At 37.8% G+C, this 21853-nt stretch overlaps 1 protein-coding gene across 2 annotated transcripts; it reads right to left on the bottom strand.

The window, feature by feature from the left end:
* Positions 1-2875: 2875 nt before the first annotated feature.
* On the bottom strand, positions 2876-21098 carry uacaa (uveal autoantigen with coiled-coil domains and ankyrin repeats a). 2 transcript variants are annotated; one of them, XR_014627348.1, is made up of 17 exons: positions 20769-20957; positions 19658-19785; positions 13691-13779; positions 12672-12736; positions 11889-11946; positions 10724-10794; positions 10505-10611; positions 9619-9800; positions 9010-9047; positions 8353-8415; positions 8205-8232; positions 8047-8087; positions 6515-7477; positions 6284-6408; positions 5640-5768; positions 4326-4391; positions 2876-4211 (listed from the first exon to the last, which is right to left on the bottom strand). XR_014627348.1 is itself a non-coding variant. In XM_084408625.1 (16 exons), the coding sequence occupies exons 1-16, from the start codon at positions 20802-20804 to the stop codon at positions 4149-4151; spliced, it is 2358 nt and encodes a 785-aa protein (XP_084264751.1). In that variant the 5' UTR covers positions 20805-21098; the 3' UTR covers positions 2876-4148. The 2 variants fall into 2 exon arrangements, 1 of the variants encoding a protein (XP_084264751.1); XM_084408625.1 differs by having other exon boundaries at positions 6284-7477; positions 20769-21098.
* Positions 21099-21853: the final 755 nt, after the last annotated feature.

Consider the following 21853-nt stretch of genomic DNA (forward strand, 5'->3'; position numbering starts at 1 on the left):
ACCCCCTCCAAGGGTCGTTTAAAATAAAAGCAAAGAGGTGCTGATAGTGATCAAGGCCTGTGGGCCAGGTGTGTGTGCATCAGTGGTCTGCTAACTGTCACACCTTTAGTATGGCAGGGGAAACTGTAATCTGCTGATTGATCAGTCTGAATGTCTTACATTTTGGTTTCAAACTCACTTGGTCAAGGAAGGGATAAAAGAAGATTGGAACTGTTGCTCTGGCACTTCTTGTTTCTGGGCTTTTCTTCTCTTTTCGCTTATTTCCGTTGTTGGTATAGCAGTGGGTGGTAATAGACAAGAAATGTAGTTTTCCACAATCATACTGATAACGTTTCTTTAGTCATTCGCAATCCTGCAGCCTTAACTAATGTAGTGAAACAACCCTTATGGCGGAAACAACAATATTACACACCACTCTACATTCATTCTCACAGCAAAATATTGACCCTAGAGAACACAAAATCCCCTAGCATTTTCATCAAAAGACAACCGTGTGTTCAGAACACAAGAGGGCAGTCTAAGCACGGTGCGGCTTTGTCAGGACAGGGATAGTTCACTCAAAAATAAAACTTTACTCACCCTTAAGTTGTTCTAACCCTGCATGAGTTTCTTTGTTCTGTTGAGTTTGTTCGGAAAAATGTTGGTATCCAAACAGTTGCTGGCCCCCATTGACATCCATAGTATATAAAAAAAGAAAATACTAATGAAAGTCAAAAGGGGCCAGCAACTGTTTGGACATCAACATTCTTCAAAATATCTACTTTTATGTTCAACAGAAGAAAAAAACTCATACAGCAGTGTTTCCCCTACAATGTATTAAGCAGCGGCGCAGCGCCGCCGCTGGATTTTCAGCGCCGCTGCAAAATCTTCACATGATCAGTAATATCAATGCAAATATTTCAAATGTGGGCGCGCGGCCAGCGCGCTCATAATAGAAGCGACGCGGCGCGCTCGTTTTCTCAGGCGCGCCTCTGGTCATGGTTGCATAGTAACGACAGATGCCACGGGAGAGCAAGCAAGCGCCGTCCTGCCCCTCCGTGTTCGGCGATCAGGTTTTATTCTCGCGCAGCTTGTATAGTAACTTCACGTGCGGGTCTTTTCCGCTCCGTGTTTGCGCCGCGCTCCCCGTTCCGTGTGTGTGTGTGTCGGCGCACCACGCTCTTTGTTTGCGCTGCGCGTTCTGCTCTGTGGTTAACGGCCAAAACGCTCCAATCATGTAGGCTACCGATCACGCACTGGAAAAGCAAAGTCCGCTCAAATAACGTGAAATTTCTCAGTAGTAGACTTCTGTTTGCTGAGCTGGTAGCCAACAATGGTGACCTGCTCTGATCACATGCTCTGGTAATAATACCTTTGTATGACTATATTTTATTTTGATAATTAGTCAAAAAATAAATCTGTTAAATCTGAGTATGTTGCATAGAACTGAATGAAGAATAATATATTGATGTTTTATATTTTAATATAGGGCTATTTTCTGTCCAATTTGTGTGGACATTTTTCTTTTTTCCCCTTTTTTGCGCGTTTAATTAAATTAGTGATTCTACTTTTAAATATTGATTATTACAAGTTTGGGGGAAATGCGATTAATTGCGATTAATCACAGCAAATTGTGCGATTAATTAGTTAATGTTTTTAATCGATTCCCAGCCGTAATATTAAAGTGAAGTAAAATAGGCTATGCAAGCTAGTCACCTTTTAAACTAATGAAAAGTTTCATTTGGATTTTAATGTTCAAAATGTCTTCAGGATAAAATATATGAAAGTACTGGTTACATGATGATGTATCTAAGTGCTAAAGTGTGTTACAGGAAAAAAGATCAGTAGTGCAGTTGAGGGAGGAAAGAGTTTCATTTTTCCACTATCAGTTTCTACCTTACAGCTAAAAATTAACAATAATGAAAAACATGAATAATCCTGTCCTAATCCTGTTTGTGACCAGTTCAAGGTACGTGCTGCAATAATCATGCCTTCTGTTGATGGTATGTCAAATTTGTATGTCTCAAAATGTCAATTTCTATCCACAAAACTTGCCAGAAGTCATGTTTTAAGGGGTTATATATAAAAATAAATCTTCCGGGGGTGCAAGCCCCCGGACCCCCCGCGAGCGGCTTGGTAACCTCCGGCACGTAACAGCACCGCTGCTGGAAAAATTTATAGGGGAAACACTGTACAGGTTCATAACAACTTGAGGGTGAGTAAGTGATGACAGAATTTTCATTTTTGGGTGAACTATCCCTTTAATGAACTACGCAATATTAACATTCTAACTACTATTGACTAACAAGAAACTCTGATTAACGCACAAGTAAGTAATGGCACTCAGCTGAATGTGGTAGTCCACTATTAGCTAATCAATAACTACAAATTTTTTAATTTAATTAATGTGAACAAGGCATAATGTAGGCTATAATTCATTCTAAAGCGAAGATCGTGGTAACCCACTAGTAATGACTCAAGTATTAGCATATCAAATCTTTCAGAATTAATTACAAATTATTTGGAACAGTGTTCTAAAGTGAAAAGCATGATAACTCCCTAAAAATGTGATTGTAAACATTTGAGGTTTTGTAAGGTCCTTTTACAATAATCCTTATTTTCGAGCCCTGACAGGTGAGTTAAACGAGTATGCATGCGTTGGCGGTAATGCACAGATGGACATTGTGAGAAAATGTGGAGAGTCGAAATAAAGAATAATTTCTTTTTCCGCGTTGCATTGATACATCGCATCATTAGTCATTTGATCAATATATCAATCCATTTATATCGATGTATTGTTACACCCCTAATAAATCACCAAAAACAAATATACACAAATTTACACAACTAAAACTCAAAAAGCCCTAAAAAAAAAAACAAAATATGAGAGTTGAGATTTTTTTACAGTGTAGATATATTTCAACATTTAATATTTTGTTTAATTTTGTTACAAAGAGCAACAGTTAATTTGCACAAGACACTGATAGATGAAAGGGGGACATAAATAAACCTAAACTACACCAAATTTGATTCTTTGTTTTCTGTTAAAGATCTAGTGATTAACATTGACACAAGGTTTAAGGTGTTATGGTGTGTTTGGCCCTCCTAGATCCACCGATTAGGTCCAGAAAGCTGGACCTCAATGGATTTACAACGGTCCATTCGTCGTGTCCATTGTAGACACAGTGTAATGTATATATTTACTCTACATTTCAAAAGTTAAGGGTCAGCAATGTATTTTTAACAGAAATAAATGAACACTTTTATTCAGTAACAATGTATTAAAGGTAGGGGAGGCAATTTTCAGCATGAAAGCATAAGATCCCACCCCAAAGCCACGCCTCCTCCAAAATATGAACACGTACAGCAGGGAGTAAAGCGTCACACTTCTGTTTCTGTTGCGGTGCTCTGTGACTGACGTCTGTCTAACTCTGCACAACATGAAACACGCTAATGACGCGTGATGTCTGTACGAGCGGAGCAAGGTGCGCCGAGGTATGGAAATACATACATTGACAGGCAGATAAGACATTGGACCATTACATTCGAACCGAATGCAATGATTGGATGAACATTTATGGTCCTACGCCTTCCACATACAATATGTATATACATATAAATACATTTAGACCATTTCACTTAGTGATCACTATCAGGATGTGAAAAGACTTTCAACCAGCATTACAAAAAAAAATCTGGAACTAATCGCCTACCCTGCCTTTAAATTGATCAAAAGTGACAGTAAAGACATTTAAAATGTTATTTCTATTCATCAAAGGATCATGAAAAACATGTATCATGGTTTCCACAAACACATTAAGCAGCACAACTGTTTTCAACATTGACAATAATAAGAAATGTTTCTTCAAATCAGCATATTAGAATGATTTCTGAAGGATCATATGACACTGAAGACTGGACTAAATGATGCTGATAATTCAGCTGTGCCATTACAAAATGGTGACATGTTTAAATAGAAAGCAGTTATTTTAAATTGTAACAACATTTCACAATTGATCAAAAAAGGCAGCCATGGTTTAACTTTCTTTACTTCTGGTTAACATATGAGACTTCTTTCAAAAACATTACAAAAATCTTACCAACCCCAAACTTTTGAACAGTAGTGTCTATACATATATGCATATGCACAATGAATGCTCAGCACACACTCAGCACTCTCTCATCTTGGCAATCTGAAGCAGAGCCACTCTGGCCTCTTCATCCATGAAACCCTGCAAAAGAAGACCACAGCTTCTAGAACATAAACACTGCTATTTTCATGGGTTTACTTTTGAAAGCACATTAGATAATAAGAAAATATACATCATAAAACAATAAAATGTTACCTGTGCTGCACTGAGCAACCGTGTTCGGTATATTGAAAGCACATGTCTGTAATGCTTTTCCGAGTTCTGCCAATAAAAGTAAGAGAACAAGTTCATAATGCATTGGTTTTCACATCAGTTACAAATAGAAAAATGATTAATGCTTAAACTTGCATTTAATTTGGAGATATACAATACATGTCAAAGTGCTGGATTACAGTAAAAGCATTGTGGGCGAGTACTTTAATTAAAGTTAACATGTCTCCTGAGAGTGATTACTCTGTGGGAGTGCAAAAATTGCTTCTGTGAAGTTACCAGCACGGTGTACCCTGTATGAGCTTTCCTTACTACTCCCAGTTCTCTCTAACAGCAACAGGCTTGACTCAACTCAAGATCCAGTCTCCTCTGGAGCCTATGACATGGTCTATTTCCAGTGGTAAAACGTTACAAAAGTACATTTACACTTAAGCATTTCCATTTAATGTAACTTTATGCTTTTACTCCATACCTCAGAGTCATATATTGTACTTTTTACTCCACTACACTTGTTTGACAGCTTTAAGGCCCACGTACACTTCATTTTCTGTGTTCTGCTCCATCTCACAGTTGAGTGCACAAGCCTTTCAAAGTATACTCCTTTGGCTGTGAGCAAAAAAAGAAGCGTTCTGCGTATGCACACTATCCAGTGGACTTTGTTTTCAAGTGCTCAAGTCCCTCGCACATGCTGTTGTCCGGATGGACACGAAAATTGGGCTGCACACAAACGTTCGCGGACCCTCCTGATGACGAAAATTACGTCATGTGGACAGTGCACGGGCCGTCGCAAAACGCGACCAGCCGAAGTATACTTAGGGCTTTAGGTACTACAGTAGTTACTTTTCAGTGTACAATTTTTCATACCATTTCTGTCCAGTGAAAACCACGCATCTCCAAATGTGGTGATTTAATAAAATGAACGTTTATGATAAACTGAAAGATTAAGTGTTTCCTTTATGGTTTGGGAAAATTCTCCTACTTAAACTAAACCAACTATTAAACCCTGAATGAGTGCCGACAGAAGGAACCACTTATCTACCCTCTCCATGGTTGTATTATGTAATAAAATGTGTTGTTAAGTGAATTGGTCGTCTTGTTTATTTTCCACAACCAAACTTCTTTCTTGGGTTGAATTGAGCAGTTGTTGTTATTTATTGACATTTATTTGCTGTGTGTGCTTGTGTGTGTCTTAATATAAAAATAGAAATATGACCATAAAAGCTCAAGTCTAACAAAGCTTAAACAAAGCAGACTCTCAAAAACAGCCCTAAAGAATAGAGCGACCTGTGAGTAACTAACCTCTAGCTGCTGTTGTAGGCTGTAGACCTGAGCCTGGAGGGAGCTGTCTGATTGTGATGGTTCACAGGAGCCGACGGGTTCTGATATGTTGACCTGAGCCAACCTCTGTCCCTCATGCTTCACTGATGACTGAGATAGAGAACACATGTAATTACATTTTTACAATTTCTTTAGGCTATTTGCTGATATTAGAGATATTGCATGCTCATTTCCCATATTTTAATATTTTGATTACCTTCGCTGCCATCTAATGCTCACTTAAAGTTGATTTTTTAAAAACATTAACAATTGAATTACACTTCAATAAAATGTTATCTATGGCAAATCTCAAAATTAATAGCATTTTTTTATAAATGCACTAAATGTGATGCCTAAATGCACTTGTAGCATTTAAAATGACTAATTTTTGCTTTTAGTTTTAGTTAGACAAAAACGAATAGAATTTGAATATCTGCCATTTATCAATCATTTGAATTCATTCGAATTTTAGTATTGGTGCGTTCCAAAACATTTAAATAATATGCTTGTAAATGACAAAATGATACATTAATATAATCTGCATTGATTTCTGGATTTTGGAACAATCTCAATGCATTGATGATCTGTGAGAATATATAATAAATATACAAGCAATAATCATTAACCTTGACAAATTGATCTGGTGATGTCCTCCCCTGGTCCTCAGTTGTGCTACCTTTGCTTTCTATTTCACTTGGCTGCACGTTTTCCGCTGCAATTCTAGTGACTTCACATTCTGCTCTGTCACTCCCTGTAGAAGAAGATACTTGGTTATGCTGTACTTCACTAGCGCATGGCTGCCTGTGTTCTTCTCTCTGAACACCCTCCTCTTTTGTGTTTGAGATGCTCACACTGGCCTGGTTTTGTCTCTTCTCCATCTCTTCAAGGGCTAGTTTGAGTCGTACCACCTCTTTCTCCTTTTCCTCCACTAAGACAACAGGAGCAAACTTGGACTTCAGAGCCTCCTGGATTGTGTCCAGCTCTGTCTTTTGCTCTTGAAGTTCTCTCAGCAGGCTCTGGTTCTCTTCCTGGGCGCACTGGTACTTCTGTAGAGCCTCGTCAGCTTTGGTTTCAGCCTGTTGCAGTGAATTGTTCAGTGAGCTAGTTATGACTGTGTGCTCACCCTTGCTGATGTAGTTCTCCAGATCTACGGTCGGTTCGCTGGTCTCCGTGATGAGGTCAGTCATGGTGCTCTTCGCATGTGTCGGGCACCATTCTGATGGGGTCTGAGCGTCTTTACACAACGTCTCAGCCTGCTGTGTCTCCATTCCTGCTAACCTTGTCTTCAGTGTGCTTATTTGCTCTTCTCTGCTGAGCAGCTCCTGGGAAAGCCGGCTAAGTTCCTGCATCAAGGAGCCCTGGTTCTGCTTCTGCTGCTCTACCTCCCTCCTGCTCTGGCTGAGCTCCTTCTGCATTCTCCCCAGTTCGGCTACGGCTGCCTCCCGCTGACCTTTGACTTCTTGAAGCTGGACTCTCAGCTCTTCCACCAAGTGCTCCCTGACGGCTACTAGATGAGCTTGCATCTGTCTCACTCGGGATTCTGAGCCGGCCATCCTTCTCTGCACCTCACCCAAGGCCTCCTCCAGCTCCCATGACCGATTATGGGACGCATGCAGAGCTTGTTCGCTGCTCCTCCTCAGACCTTCATATTCCTGACAACGCAGAGCCAGTGCCGCGTCCAGCCTGTGCACCTCCGCCTCTGCTACGTCTTGCCTCCTCCGTGCATCTCGTAGTTCTCTCCTAAGGGCCTCCACCTCACCGGGCAATAACTCCATCGGAGTAGATCTCACTGGCACAGGAGCTGACTGTGCAGGCCTGACCTGAATAATTGACAAGGGTAATGTTGAAGTAAGAAATACTCTTTCGTTTGTCTATTTTAGATCAACTGCTGTAATGTTTCAGTTTGATGAGAATGGGATGTAAATTTAGTCTGATATTAAGTGAAGGTATAACCCTTTAATCTCTATATTCTGTAAGAAAAAAAGTGTTCACATTATACAAATTATATTACTTGGTTAACTGCATATATAATATAATAATGGAAAGTTAATGGAAAATTTAATTTAACTGCCTGATAAAAGGACTATGAGCAAGATATCAAGGTCACATACATAATTTTTTTTACCAAAACACACAAAAATTATTGATTGATTGATTGATTGACTGTTCAATTGAATGACTGATTGATTGATTGATTGACTGATTTTGTGGTGAAGACCTTAATGTAAAATTTAATTTAAATGGCTGATAAAAGGACAAACTGTGAGCAAGATATCAAGGTCACATACTTCAAAAATAAGGAGTTAACTAAATCTAAAAATACTTAATGACACTGTCATAAAGCAAACTCTTCAGACACAGATCAGGTTAGGCAGGTTAGGCAGGATACCTGTGTAGAATCCAGATTATGACCTTGTTTGGCAGCTTTTCCTTCAGGGAACAGAAAATATGTTTAAAATATCAGAACCCAGACCTGGAAAGCTTTTGTGATATGACTGATTGCAATCATGATGTTCTGCCATTTTATATAAACACATTCCAAGTTACCTTCAGTGGAGTGACTGCCATGTTCCTTCTGTAATTCAGACACAACCCTTTATTGATGACATTCACAACTGATCACAATCAGCTACAGGAGAGCAAAATGACTGCCTGATAGCACAGACTTCAAATGCCATCCTCTAAAGAAACTCACTGTTAGTGGCTCTGACAAAGCTTTCTCCGTCTTTACTGATCCTGCTTTGGTCCAGGGTTTAGCCTGTGCATTCAGAAAGAAAAAAAACCCGTTGTATTCTTATCAAAAATCTCTGATGACATGGTCTTTAGATAGAAATAAATCTATATTTCCATAATAACTTCTCTAACAATTCTTTACTAATAAATGCATCTCCCTACAGTAAATCACTGAAACATAGCCTGAAGGGTGGATCTATAATAGATGTGTTAGAACTAAGAAACTATAGATTTCCACATGTATGGTTGAAATATTCACATGAGCATGAGAATCAGTATTCATCTCCATCGACAGCTGCAGAAGAACACTGAATTTCATCCGACTGATTTCCATCATTGCAGAGATGGACATAGCACACCATCATCATTCTCAAGTGACTGCAGATTAGGATGTCTCTAATTAAAGTGCACTGCGATTAGCATTTAAGACTCTAGATGGCACTGGCAGTAAGATCAATAAATAGATAGAGTTCACTTGAGTGCAGTGCAGCAAACTCATGACCTTATTTGTTTGCTGTTACTGCCTTTCCTGTCTTGGATTACAAATACTTGAACTTGACTGTGAATCCGAATGAAAATGCGTCAAAGAGTTAAATTGTCAGCAAAAAGTCAATGTTACCTGTTGAATCTTCTGTGAAACATTGGCAGTCTCTTTGGCTGAAAACAAAAAAAAATTATAGCACGTTATGGCACATAATGCACATTTCAGACAAGATATGATTATTATTAATATTGACCATGCCATGAATGTGCCTTGATTTACATGGCAATCACTTTATTAACTAATTGTTGCATTTTAATTGTTAATCTGGTGATATGGCAGATATTACATGAAAAGCATCTTTCAGGGACCCAAGTGATCTTCTAATAATAAGCGGCTGATTTGCTTGGAATAAGCCTCTCTCTTTAAATAAGACATGCCAATGGAAAAGGAATACAGACCGGTCAACTCTAGAAATTGATGCTTTTAGTGTTAGAATCTGAGAAGTCTATGTGAGCACAGCTGGATCTGTATCTTTCAGACACTTCTCTTAAATTACATGACATTTCCCAGTAATGACAGTGTGACTGTTGATATGGGATCTAAATTTAAAACTCGACTGACCTGCTGCCTGCATGAGCAGGTTCAGCAATTTCTACATGTTATGATAACAAGACTGTCACTTTACACTACCTTGCTGGGGAAAAAAAGCACTGCTGGTCACAAAATTACATGGTGTTATTTTACCTTTAGTGGCTGTTTCCAAAGCATGTTGTACAAGAGTGATCAAGTCTTGATTCTGACTTAGTCTGGCATAGTGGTAAGCATCATGGCCATAAATGTCCACTGCTGAAACATCTGCCTTAGTCTTCAGGAGAATCTCCACCACTTCTTTACAGGAGTTCTCACAAGCTAATATTAGCGCCGTCCTAGACAGAACACACACACATATACACAACATAAAATATAACAAGTCAGAAAAACAGAAGATAGAAAAAATTATTGATCAGTTGGTATGGCACAACTCAAGGTCAAACAAACTTTATGATTATTTCCTGCAAAGCTTAAAAGATACCTTTACTTGAATGAGCTTTTTCTAAGACTCATCAAAAACAGTTCATTAGTTATACTGAACTATATCATTATATTATTTATTAAATAATTGTAATGCTTTTCAACATTTAATGAATCTCATGAGTTGAATTGGTTTTGGCAGCCCTAAAAATGGTCAAATATTAATTAAAATTGTTTGCTGCACTTTCTATATCATTGAATGCTGATCAATAACAAATAAAGGTATAAGCTTCACTAGTTCTGAGAATGAATGCAACATAAGTGTCCTATGCACTTCAGCATTGTTCCTATTGCTACTTTCTGCAGTGTACACATGCAAATGTGTGCCACTTCAATGGAAAGAAAACAGGTGACTTCCTTGTAGAAGACGTATTTTCTTGCAAGTTGATTCACATTAGTGAACAAAATGAAACTGAATATAAATATATTTGAATTTAAAATGTAATCTTCCTCTTCTGGCTGATACTTTGCTCATGCATATTTGATTTTTGCAAACTCTTTGTGGATCATTATTAATGCACAAAAGAAAATAAGATCATTTTTAAATGCTTTCCCTTACTTGCTTTGCTTGTCTCGAAGAACAGTGCGTGCTCCATATTGCACAAGCAACTGGCATGCTCTTGGTTGGCTCGTCTTAGCAGCAAGCAACAAAGGTGATCTACCATCCTGAAAAATGTACATATTTACATGTATTGCAACACATCTCACTTTCTCATATCGCTTCTTATATATACACAGTGTGCAAAATTAATTGTTCTTTCAAAACCATTTTACTTACCGCGTCAGTAGCATCAATAGATGCACCGCTGTCAAAGAGCATTTTGATGGTGGCTTTACAGCCTACATTTGCTGAAAAACAATAACATGACACAAGACGTTATAATTTTCCAATCAACTCTGACAGCTAGACATTATATCGGTCCTTGATGCATCCTCATGCAGCAGTTGAAGAATTCATAATGAAAGATTTGCCTGAAAAGAATGACGATAATTAATCTGACACACACACCCAAAATGCATCTGAGCATGCAACACCCAAAATTGTGGTATGTCCTCCATTAAGCTTAACAACAAGCAAGCTAGTCTGGTGTTGATGTAAAAAAGTGTCGTGCAAGGTCGGAAATGTCACAAAATAATAATAATGCCCCCAAAATTCAAGATATGAATGGCCTTGCATGAGTTCTTGTATTTTGTGTTTATAACATAATAGTTAATCAATATTACACGAGCAAGAGTGCCATTTTCTCGAATATCAGCACGATTACAAATATGACACTCATTTTCTACAAGTTCAATAAACAATAACCTGATTTTTAGACACAACATTGTAAATTTTGACCGCTTTTTCTCTATTTTGCAACAAATATAGTTCCAAACATAGCAGAAATGCAAGGTCTCCCAGCAACAGACAGCAACGTTTCGTTCTTAAAGGGATAGTTCACCCAAAATTTTTAATTCTGTCATAATTTACTCGAGTTTCTTTCTTCTGTTGAACACAAAAAAAGATTTTTAAAGAATGTTGGTAACCAGACAGTTGACAGTAGCCATTGACTTCCATAGTAGGAAAAAAAATACTATGGGAGTCAGTGGCTACTGTGAACTGTTTGGTTACCAACATTCTTTAAATGAAACATTGTTGTCAATTAGTCAGTGAAACAAAAGCAAATGTAGAATTATAAATTGGGGGGGATTACTAACATTTTAAATGGAAGTTTTTGCCTTTTATTGGACAGGACAGTAGCTAGACAGGAAGTGAGGTGGGAGAGAGAGAGGGGGGACGTGATCGAGAAAAGTCCACAAGCCGGGACTCGAACTCAGGTCGCACGAAGCGCAACGGCGCTACAGGTCGGCGCACTTGCCCACGAGACTATCGGCGCAGACTTTAAATGGAATATTAATAAAATAAATATAAATATAATTTAAAAAAAGGAAAATCCACACACCTGCATCATGCAAAGCTGTACGGCCCTGCAGGTCTGCGCTGTCAACAGGACATTTGCACTGTTGGAAAAGAAAATATTTTCAAAATTTTCAAAGTTTTCAAATCTTCAATGATTTATTTTACAGCTAAAGTTCATTTACATATTCCTCTGCTCAACAAGCTAAGAAAACTGAAAAAGAACGAAAGACATTGAAAAGAATGTAAATTGCACAAATGCCTCTCAACACACGCTTATCATAAATGCAAATATATATTTAGAATTTGGCTCAATCAAAAGTAAAAAACATTGAATGCTTTAAATTGTTCATGGTTTTAATTATTTTACTTTTGCACTACTTTAATGCAATTGACTGCCAGTTGAAACTCATTTGCATTCATTTCCTTCGTTTTCACTTGCATTTAATTATAGCTGCATTCACATCAAAGCTTTACGAAAGAAAATTCACATTTCCACAGCAGATAACACACCTCGCATTCTTAACGGTGCGTTTGTGAGCAAAAGAATGGTTGCTATATAATACAAAAAAAGTGGAGTAAATTGCTCCAGCCCTGCCTTAAGCGCAGTTTCATGTGGAGATCAAAAGCAAAGGAAAGTCCAGAGAAAGTAAAAAAAAATTATAATAAACATGGGCTTTAAACATAAAACAGGGTATGAAAAGAAAAGAAAGCATTGAGCTGTCTTTGGCAGAGCAATCGCTAAAGGGGTTGGTTATACGTCAACACTGTGACATTCCAATGCGGTTTCTCATTAGTCTCTCTTCCTGTGATTGTTGTTGGACAGTACCTGCAGAAGCCTCTGCACACACATGGGATGACCGCTTGCTGCAGACAGATGCAAAGCTGTTTTCCCTGCAGAGAGGAACAACATACATACAGTGAGGTTTAAAAGTCAGAAACGTTGCTTTAATGGCAGCAGCACTTGACCTGCTTGAATTCCATACGTTTGAGTTCAAACTGATCATGTTCTTCATGATTCTGGTCATCTGTACGAAGGAATCTCATGATCAATTTCACAAATTTGCTTATTTAATTGTTTGTTTAGAGAAAATCGAAATCCTTTGTTTATTTCAAGGTTTAAATAGATTTTGAATCCCAGTTTTTCAGTGTGATCTCAGACCAGGGCTGATCGATTATGTCAAAAATCATAATCATGATTATTTTTTTGTCAATATCGTAATTACGATTATTTAACACAATTATGACCAAAACCTAATATGTGACCCTGGATCACAAAACCAGTCACAAGTAGCACAGGTATATTTGTGGCAATAGCCAACAATACATTTTATGGGTCAAAATTATCGATTTTTCTTTTATGCCAAAAATCATTAGGATATTAAGTAAAGATCATAGAGCTTTCCATAAATCTCCTACCATACATATATAAAACATTTATTTTTGTGAGTGAATGCAGCACAATCATGAACATAAATGGACAACTTTAAAGGCGAATTTCTCAATGTTACGATTTTTTTGCACCCTCAGATTCCAGATTTTCCAATAGTTTCAATACAACAGCAGAATACTAGGCTAACTAGTATTCACAAGTTCGCCTGCCCCGTTCAGCCTTAAAGGTTAATAGTAAACTACCTTGGCTTGCTGTCCTGGAGGCTCGAACCTGAGGCTCGGCTTGAGCTCCGAGTTAAATTAAACTTGTCTTTAGGCTAACGCACGAACAACCGCACAACATTTAAACAAAATGTATTGGTTGATTATCCACAGCAGGAGGGTCAGGTCTTCAGATAGAGGAATGAAATATGACTTAAATGGTTTATGAAATGTGATTACTTCTGAAAGTCTTACCGGCAGCATCTACAGCCTTCAAGTTGACACCGTTATCCAGGAAAACATTTAGACTGTTTATGAGGCCTTTGCTAGCAGCAACATGAAACCTTAAAAAAAATAAGAAAATACAAGTAAATTTATTAAATATAAGCATTATATTGCATTATTATTGATTATTACATCAATAATATTGTTCATTAATTTCAATGTCAATAATTTTATTTTACAACATGAATAAAGTATATTTAATGCAGATATTTGCACAGGTTAATATACAGTGAGGAAAATAAGTATTTGAACACCCTGCTATTTTGCAAGTTCTCCTACTTGGAAATCATGGAGGGGTCTGAAATTGTCATCGTAGGTGCATGTCCACTGTGAGAGACATAATCAAAAAAAAAAAATCCAGAAATCACAATATATGATTTTTTAACTATTTATTTGTATGATACAGCTGCAAATAAGTATTTGAACACCTGTCTATCAGCTAGAATTCTGACCCTCAAAGACCTGTTAGTCTGCCTTTAAAATGTCCACCTCCACTCCATTTATTATCCTAAATTAGATGCACCTGTTTGAGGTCGTTAGCTGCATAAAGACACCTGTCCACCCCATACAATCAGTAAGAATCCAACTACTAACATGGCCAAGACCAAAGAGCTGTCCAAAGACACTAGAGACAAAATTGTACACCTCCACAAGGCTGGAAAGGGCTACGGGGAAATTGCCAAGCAGCTTGGTGAAAAAAGGTCCACTGTTGGAGCAATCATTAGAAAATGGAAGAAGCTAAACATGACTGTCAATCTCCCTCGGACTGGGGCTCCATGCAAGATCTCACCTCGTGTGGTCTCAATGATCCTAAGAAAGGTGAGAAATCAGCCCAGAACTACACGGGAGGAGCTGGTCAATGACCTGAAAAGAGCTGGGACCACCGTTTCCAAGGTTACTGTTGGTAATACACTAAGACGTCATGGTTTGAAATCATGCATGGCACGAAAGGTTCCCCTGCTTAAACCAGCACATGTCAAGGCCCGTCTTAAGTTTGCCAATGACCATTTGGATGATCCAGAGGAGTCATGGGAGAAAGTCATGTGGTCAGATGAGACAATAGAACTTTTTGGTCATAATTCCACTAAACGTGTTTGGAGGAAGAAGAATGATGAGTACCATCCCAAGAACACCATCCCTACTGTGAAGCATGGGGGTGGTAGCATCATGCTTTGGGGGTGTTTTTCTGCACATGGGACAGGGCGACTGCACTGTATTAAGGAGAGGATGATGAGAGGGCCATGTATTGCGAGATTTTGGGGAACAACCTCCTTCCCTCAGTTAGAGCATTGAAGATGGGTCGAGGCTGGGTCTTCCAACATGACAATGACCCGAAGCACACAGCCAGGATAACCAAGGAGTGGCTCTGTAAGAAGCATATCAAGGTTCTGGCGTGGCCTAGCCAGCCTCCAGACCTAAACCCAATAGAGAATCTTTGGAGGGAGCTCAAACTCCGTGTTTCTCAGCGACAGCCCAGAAACCTGACTGATCTAGAGAAGATCTGTGTGGAGGAGTGGGCCAAAATCCCTCCTGCAGTGTGTGCAAACCTGGTGAAAAACTACAGGAAACGTTTGACCTCTGTAATTGCAAACAAAGGCTACTGTACCAAATATTAACATTGATTTTCTCAGGTGTTCAAATACTTATTTGCAGCTGTATCATACAAATAAATAGTTAAAAAATCATACATTGTGATTTCTGGATATTTTTTTGTAGATTATGTCTCTCACAGTGGACATGCACCTACGGTGACAATTTCAGACCCCTCCATGATTTCTAAGAGGGAGAACTTGCAAAATAGCAGGGTGTTCAAATACTTATTTTCCTTATTTACTTATTTCAATGGAGATCAAAATATGCATTTACAACATATGTGAGTTTACCAGTGATTCACCAGTGATTTTGATTATGTATTAAGAGAAAAAAAATTGCAACAACATAGCAGCCAAGGCCTGTTTCAACAGAAAATAGGCACAACCACTCCTTGAGCCTAGTCACAAAGCAGACATGATACATTTGAGTGAATTAGATCACCAGAACTGTTGAAGCTTGTACGTTGAAATAGTTAGAGCTTAGAGGACAAAAGAAAGATCAAAAAGATGTAGGAGTGGGTATGAACATGTTTTGTAGCAGAAAATAAGAGGAGATTTTTTTTTTTTTATCTATTTGAAAAAGGAATGACAATTAAATGCACAGGAGCTAAATATAAAAAATGACATTTTTTTATTCCATCATGTTTACTGACAAGGTTAAGGCAAGGAAATACATATTCTATTTGGCAGAAAAACATTGGAAAGTAGGAAATATTTAACATCAACAGACCATGATTAAAATCCTGTCATGAGGCCCGACACACCTAATACAACCCCCTTTAAAAACAGCTGACCGGAAGAGATAAAAGAAGAAACATAGGAAAATTATAGGCTACATAACACAGTGCACACACCATATTTAATACCCTCCCATAAACATATTATCACCAGAGCACTGCTGTGCCACACATTTATGATTTAGTTAAACACCTTTGATGTTAGAAAGCTTTATGAAGACATTTACTCTTCTATGCTTCTCATGTTCCTGTTTCAGAACTTCTTGCCTTATTTACAGTTGTGGTCAGAATTAATGGCACCCCTGGTAAATATGATCAAATAAATCTGCATTGTTCATCCTTTTGATCTTTCATTCTAAAAAAAAAAAAGAAGCAAAAGGATAGAAAGTGTGTGTGGGGGGAGGGGGGTTTATTTCACATTATGAAATAAATATTTTTCTCCAAAACAAGTTGGCCATAATTATTGACACCTCTAGAATTTTTATGAGTAAATATCTCTGAAGAAGTATATTCCCATTAATATTTACATATTAACCCTAAAACTGGCAATGTGATCTTAGTTTTTGTCGTCTTTTTGGGGCGTAAGAATGATTTTTTCATCAAATCCTTTTATCATTTATCACAGCCTGGTCTGTCTTGAGTATGCTGGTCACATGATTTGTTTAAAAAAAATTGTGATTAATTAGTCAGCCTGACCTAAATCCAACATGGCTGCCAGTGGTGCAGGACATTCAGATTTTGAGATAAGTAAATATATATTAAACTTACTTTTCTTTGGAAAAAAATAATACTAACAGTGCTAACATTAATTATGAACATTGTCTTAAGGTGCTGAAAAAGAACATTTATAAAAATGTTGTTCATGTTGTTATTTAGCACGGTTTGAAATATATGTTACACCTGAGTCACATTGCCACTTTTGGGTATAAAAAAGGGATTCACTTTGTATTCATTTTTGTAACAATCTTTGTATTCTGAGGGGTTTTTTTTGTTTGTTTTTTATTATAAAATGTACAGGTTAAACTGATACAGCCTGTCTGTCTTGAGTATGCTGGTCACATGATTTGCTTCAAGTTATCTGTGATCAATTAGTCAGCCTGACCTAAATCCAACATTTTTTACCATTTTACTTTTTTGTTTTTTTTTACCATTTTTATGGTAACACAAGGTCCGATTTCAAAACGGTTTTCACAGGCTGAATCTTGAGTTTGTACGCTTTCCAATGATATATAATATGTCAACATTATATGAGTTGTAGTATAGGATATAATTGTTTTAAACATGCAATGGCAGTTACAGTTATAGATTTGGTCCTTTTTTTATACCCTAAACAGGCAATGTGATCTGGGAGTCACAACTCATAAAATCCAAAATACATAACATTTTTCAAAAATTCTTTTGGATATGATTTACTTAAGTCCAGATGATATAAAAAATGACATGAAATTATTTATTGCTTATCATTTTCTACTCTTGCCTGTTTAAGGGTTAAAGGAGAACTTTGTTTTTTTGTACATTTGGAGTGCTGTCAGTACAGAGAACAACGACAAAAATCGGTGTTGCCTACACCGTGTTATTCTCTTTTTAAAATTTGCACCCTGTTGACTTCAATGAGGCAAGTTTTAAACCTGCTTTTAGCCTCTTAACATCCCTGATGTGTCATTACAAGTGCACAGGTCATGTGAGTGATTCCTTCGGAGTGAACGCGGGTGAATCTGACTGCAGTAGATGTGAAAGAAATATATAAAAAATGATGTTTATTCAGCCAGCGCACATACCTGTATTTCCATCCTGTTTTCGGTCGAAGTCCACAGTAATCGATTGTCGAGTTCACGCGCATAGGTTTAGTACCGATGATCACGCGCGTGAACTCGACAATCGACTACTGTGGACTTCGACCGAAAACAGGATGTAAATACAGGTATGTGCGCTGGCTGAATAAACATAATTTTTTATATATTTCTTTCACATCTACTGCAGTCAGATTCACCCGCGTTCACTCAGAAGGAATCACTCACATGAGCAGGTAAAAGCAGGTTTAAAACTTGCCCCATTGAAGTCAACAGGGTGCAAATTTTAAAAAGAGGATAACACGTTGTAGGCAACACCGATTTTTGTCGTTGTTCTCTGTACTGACAGCACTCCAAATGTACAAAAAAAATTAGCTCAATGTTAAAATTGACCGGAGTTCTCCTTTAAGCACACCATGGTGACTAGGAACATGAAATTGTCTAGCTATGACTTCTTGTTTCACAGGAGTTTAAATATGAGGGAACACAAAGGCCCAATTCAGTTGTCAAACATGACTGGAACTTCAAAAGGGTCCTGGTTCTATGGTCAGATGAAACTAAAAAAGTGCTTTTTGGCAGCAAACCCACCAGATGTGTTTGGTGCAAACAGGGATAAAAGTACCCCATGTCCACGGTTAAATATACCGCTGGATCTTTAATGTTGTGGGCCTGTTTTGTTTTTTTGGCTGGAGGTCCTGGACATCTTGTTCAGATACATGGTATCATGGATTCTAGCAAATACCAACACATCAAAAAATCAAAACCTGACGGCCTCAGCTAGAAATCTTATAATTGGCTGGATCTACCATCAGGACAACGATCCAAAACAAACATCAGAATCAACACAAAAATGTGTCACTGAGCACAGTGCCCTGACCTGAACCCTATAGAAAATGAGTGGGCTGTTCTGAAGAGGAGAAGCACCAACATGGAGCTGGGAATTTGAAGGATGGAGAGATTCTGTATAAAGGAATGGTCTCTGATCTCTTGTCAGGTGTTCTCCAAACTCATCAGGCATTATAGGAGAAAACTCAGAGCTTTAAAATGAGTTTTTTGTATACCTAGTGTACCTTTAAACTGCTTAATCAGAAAGTATACTAATCATCTTGGAGGTTCATGTTTCAACATTTATTTTTGTGCTTAGTTTTTCCTTGTTTCCACATACCAGTATTTATCATGAGAAGTGTGCTGCAGGTCCATGGAAGAAATACAAAATACAAAACCCTCCACAAAGCAAACAGGGCATTCTATGTAGCTTATCCTTGAGGGTAAAATATAAGAAGAGTAAACCAATGCTGAACTGAAATTGCCTCAAAATTAGTTTGAGGGCACAAAAAAATTGGGCTGTCAAAATTTCTTCCCTCCTCCCCTGGCAGGAATTTGCACTTTTATTAAAAAGCTATTTTGCGGCAAGAGACAAGTGTGATGAAATGCATACAGAAGTAAACACAGGAGTCCCAGCAGGGAGGATAGAGAACTGTTTTTGAGATTTACGTCCAATCAAAGAGCGCAAGACCACTTGATCCCAGAGCCTTTCATAGAGGGGTTCAGCTTCCACTTTAAAAACATAGTGCGGGAATGAGCTCAGTAGTGCACAGAACCATAGAGGACAGTAAAATGAGCTGTCTTTGCAAAAATGTTGTGTCAGTCAGTTGTTGTTGTTTTTTGCATACACATAGAATAAAATATAGATTATACTTAGGTGGAGAATTATTCTCAGTAAAATTCAAGTAAAGACAATAAAAAAAAATGCTATTTGTATATTGGATACAATTTTTTTTAGCATCACAGAAGCATCATGTTGAAAGTGGCACTTACGCAGACCGGCCCTCTGAGTCTAGTTTGGTGGGATTGGTTCCTTTCTTGAGTGTTGCTGTGAGTTTCTCTATATCTCCATTCTCTGCCGCCTTCATTAGACGCTCGTCATACTTTCCCCATTCTGTACTCTGAGACAGAGGCAAATATAAGACATCGGAAAACGCAATATTCATACCATCAATTTCACAACCTACTCTCTTACAGCTCTACAGAGCCATCACTGAATCCGCCATCACTTTTATCATCGTCTGGTTTGGTTCTGCTACTGAACACTTTCTTTTTGAAAATCCTAAAACTTGCTTTATTTCCATGTCTAAGAGAAACAAATAATATTTTAATGTGAAACCTTCACTATGGTTCAGTATAGCACTAGCAATTGCCATTAACCCCTTATTTTATTAAGCAAAATTCATTAAGTCGATGTATTATATTTCCTCCTGAAATAACAGAGTTGCTATGCAAAGAAATAAAATAATGACTCTGCTATACTGCACAGTGATATAGTGAACATGTCCACTATATTGCTAAATACAACAGGCTGTAAAGTGTATGAACCAATCAGCATCCAGGACTAGAACCATCCTTTTTATAATGTAATTTATGGCGCGGTGATGCTTAATTATTGATTTTGATGGGTTCACAGACGTTTTAAACTATCGATTCATATCTATATTCATATCTATCAATATTACAATTGCATTTCCAAGTTATTTCAAATAGCCTTACAGTCTATCGTCGTAGTACGGTGTTCTACAGTTGTCTACAATAATCTTTGCTTGTCTCAATTGCTCATGCGCAAAGTAGGCGTAGCCAACAGTGTGAACCACGGTGAAATCCAGCGATAAAATCTTCTAAAGATTACAATCGCGAGTCAGACGCATGGTTCTTATCACTTTAGCCATAAACATAACAATTCATTCCTGGAGTTCAGCAAAACAATTCAGCAACTTACAACCACGCAGACTGACCACCCACAGTCCCATTCTATCACACACACACACACACACACACACACACACACACTCAGTTTCAGGACATGTTATGGGCTTGGTCCAAAGTCTTGACAAGCTATTCGAAAGAGTAAAATTTGTATCTAGTCAATAATGTTTACCTCGTTTTTCTTAAGTCGTTGTTTAAAACTTTTCATAGTTCCAGTATAACAGTAACTAAGCCCAGTGCACTTGTCCAGGTGTCCAAATGTGCGTCTCTTGTCAAAGTTTGCCTGTAAACTTTATTCCACCCCTTGGTTACAAGGTTCAGGCTCCATTGAGACCTGACGCACTCCCATGAACCAATCGTCAGGAAAAATGTGTAACAATGAGCCAATCGGCGTGGACAGGGAGTCTCCGTATGAAAGTCGCCCGTGGAAAAGCTGATTCACATGATTTGGTGGGCTGCAGATTCCACACACTGTAGATGCCTTCAAAAGCAGCTCGACAATGAGTGTTTGTTTTGGATATAGCTTCGAGTAATACTGTCAGCAGGCTTGTCCTGTTTGCAAACTTGTAAACACAGTTGCGTCATCAGTGGTTGGTTAATGCGTATTTAAAATCATAATTTGACTTATTTATTAAAGTATTTATTATTAACTGATACCTTTTGTAGAAACTGAATTGATGTTCATGTAGCCTATTTACCTGGCAAATTTTATTATTTTACATGTTTATGAGATTATTCATATCATAATGTGCAATATGTCATCAGACAATTATCTGGGTCAAAGAAGTTTGGCAAAACAGAAAATGACAAAAAAATAGCAACATTTTAAACACAGCTCAAGGGCCTATATTTTCTTTAAAATCCTGTTGTACCATGTTTTGAAGTTTGGACATTGCTCTCACAAATTAAAGGGCAATCCTTTTCCAGTTCAAGCGTAAATGAAAATATAAATTATATTTTTTATAGCGCCACCTAGTGTCTGAAGAAAGTGTGTCTACGTACGTTTGATTTGCAATTGGTCTTTGATTTACGGTCTCTGAAGCCTAAAGAGTTTTAGGGCAGAAAAATAATTCGGTGTTTTGGACCCCTAATTATGACCCTAAGCGTTTTACTGCTTCTTTACTAAAGAGCCAATCGAGCGTGTTATGAATCACAGTCACATCCTGTGATTCGTGAATTACATCCTCTTTGTGGTATCATGTAACAGCCCTCTAAACATAAACAAAATGAGACTCATTTCTTTGTTATAGTACAAAA

This window comes from Rutilus rutilus (assembly GCF_951802725.1).
Source record: "Rutilus rutilus genome assembly, chromosome: 5".
In the NCBI taxonomy this organism is placed as follows: Eukaryota; Metazoa; Chordata; class Actinopteri; order Cypriniformes; family Leuciscidae; genus Rutilus; species Rutilus rutilus.

What these genes read in the sequence shown, in the direction of transcription:
- uacaa (XM_084408625.1), bottom strand. Translation starts at nt 20,804, where the DNA reads ATGAAAAGTTTTAAACAACGACTTAAGAAAAACGAG. An exon ending in GAAGGCTGTAGATGCTGCCG is followed by an intron (nt 12,737 to 13,690) that starts GTAAGACTTTCA and finishes TCCTCTCTGCAG; the next exon opens with GGAAAACAGCTTTGCATCTG. An exon ending in TTTCACAGAAGATTCAACAG is followed by an intron (nt 8,416 to 9,009) that starts GTAACATTGACT and finishes CTGAATGCACAG; the next exon opens with GCTAAACCCTGGACCAAAGC.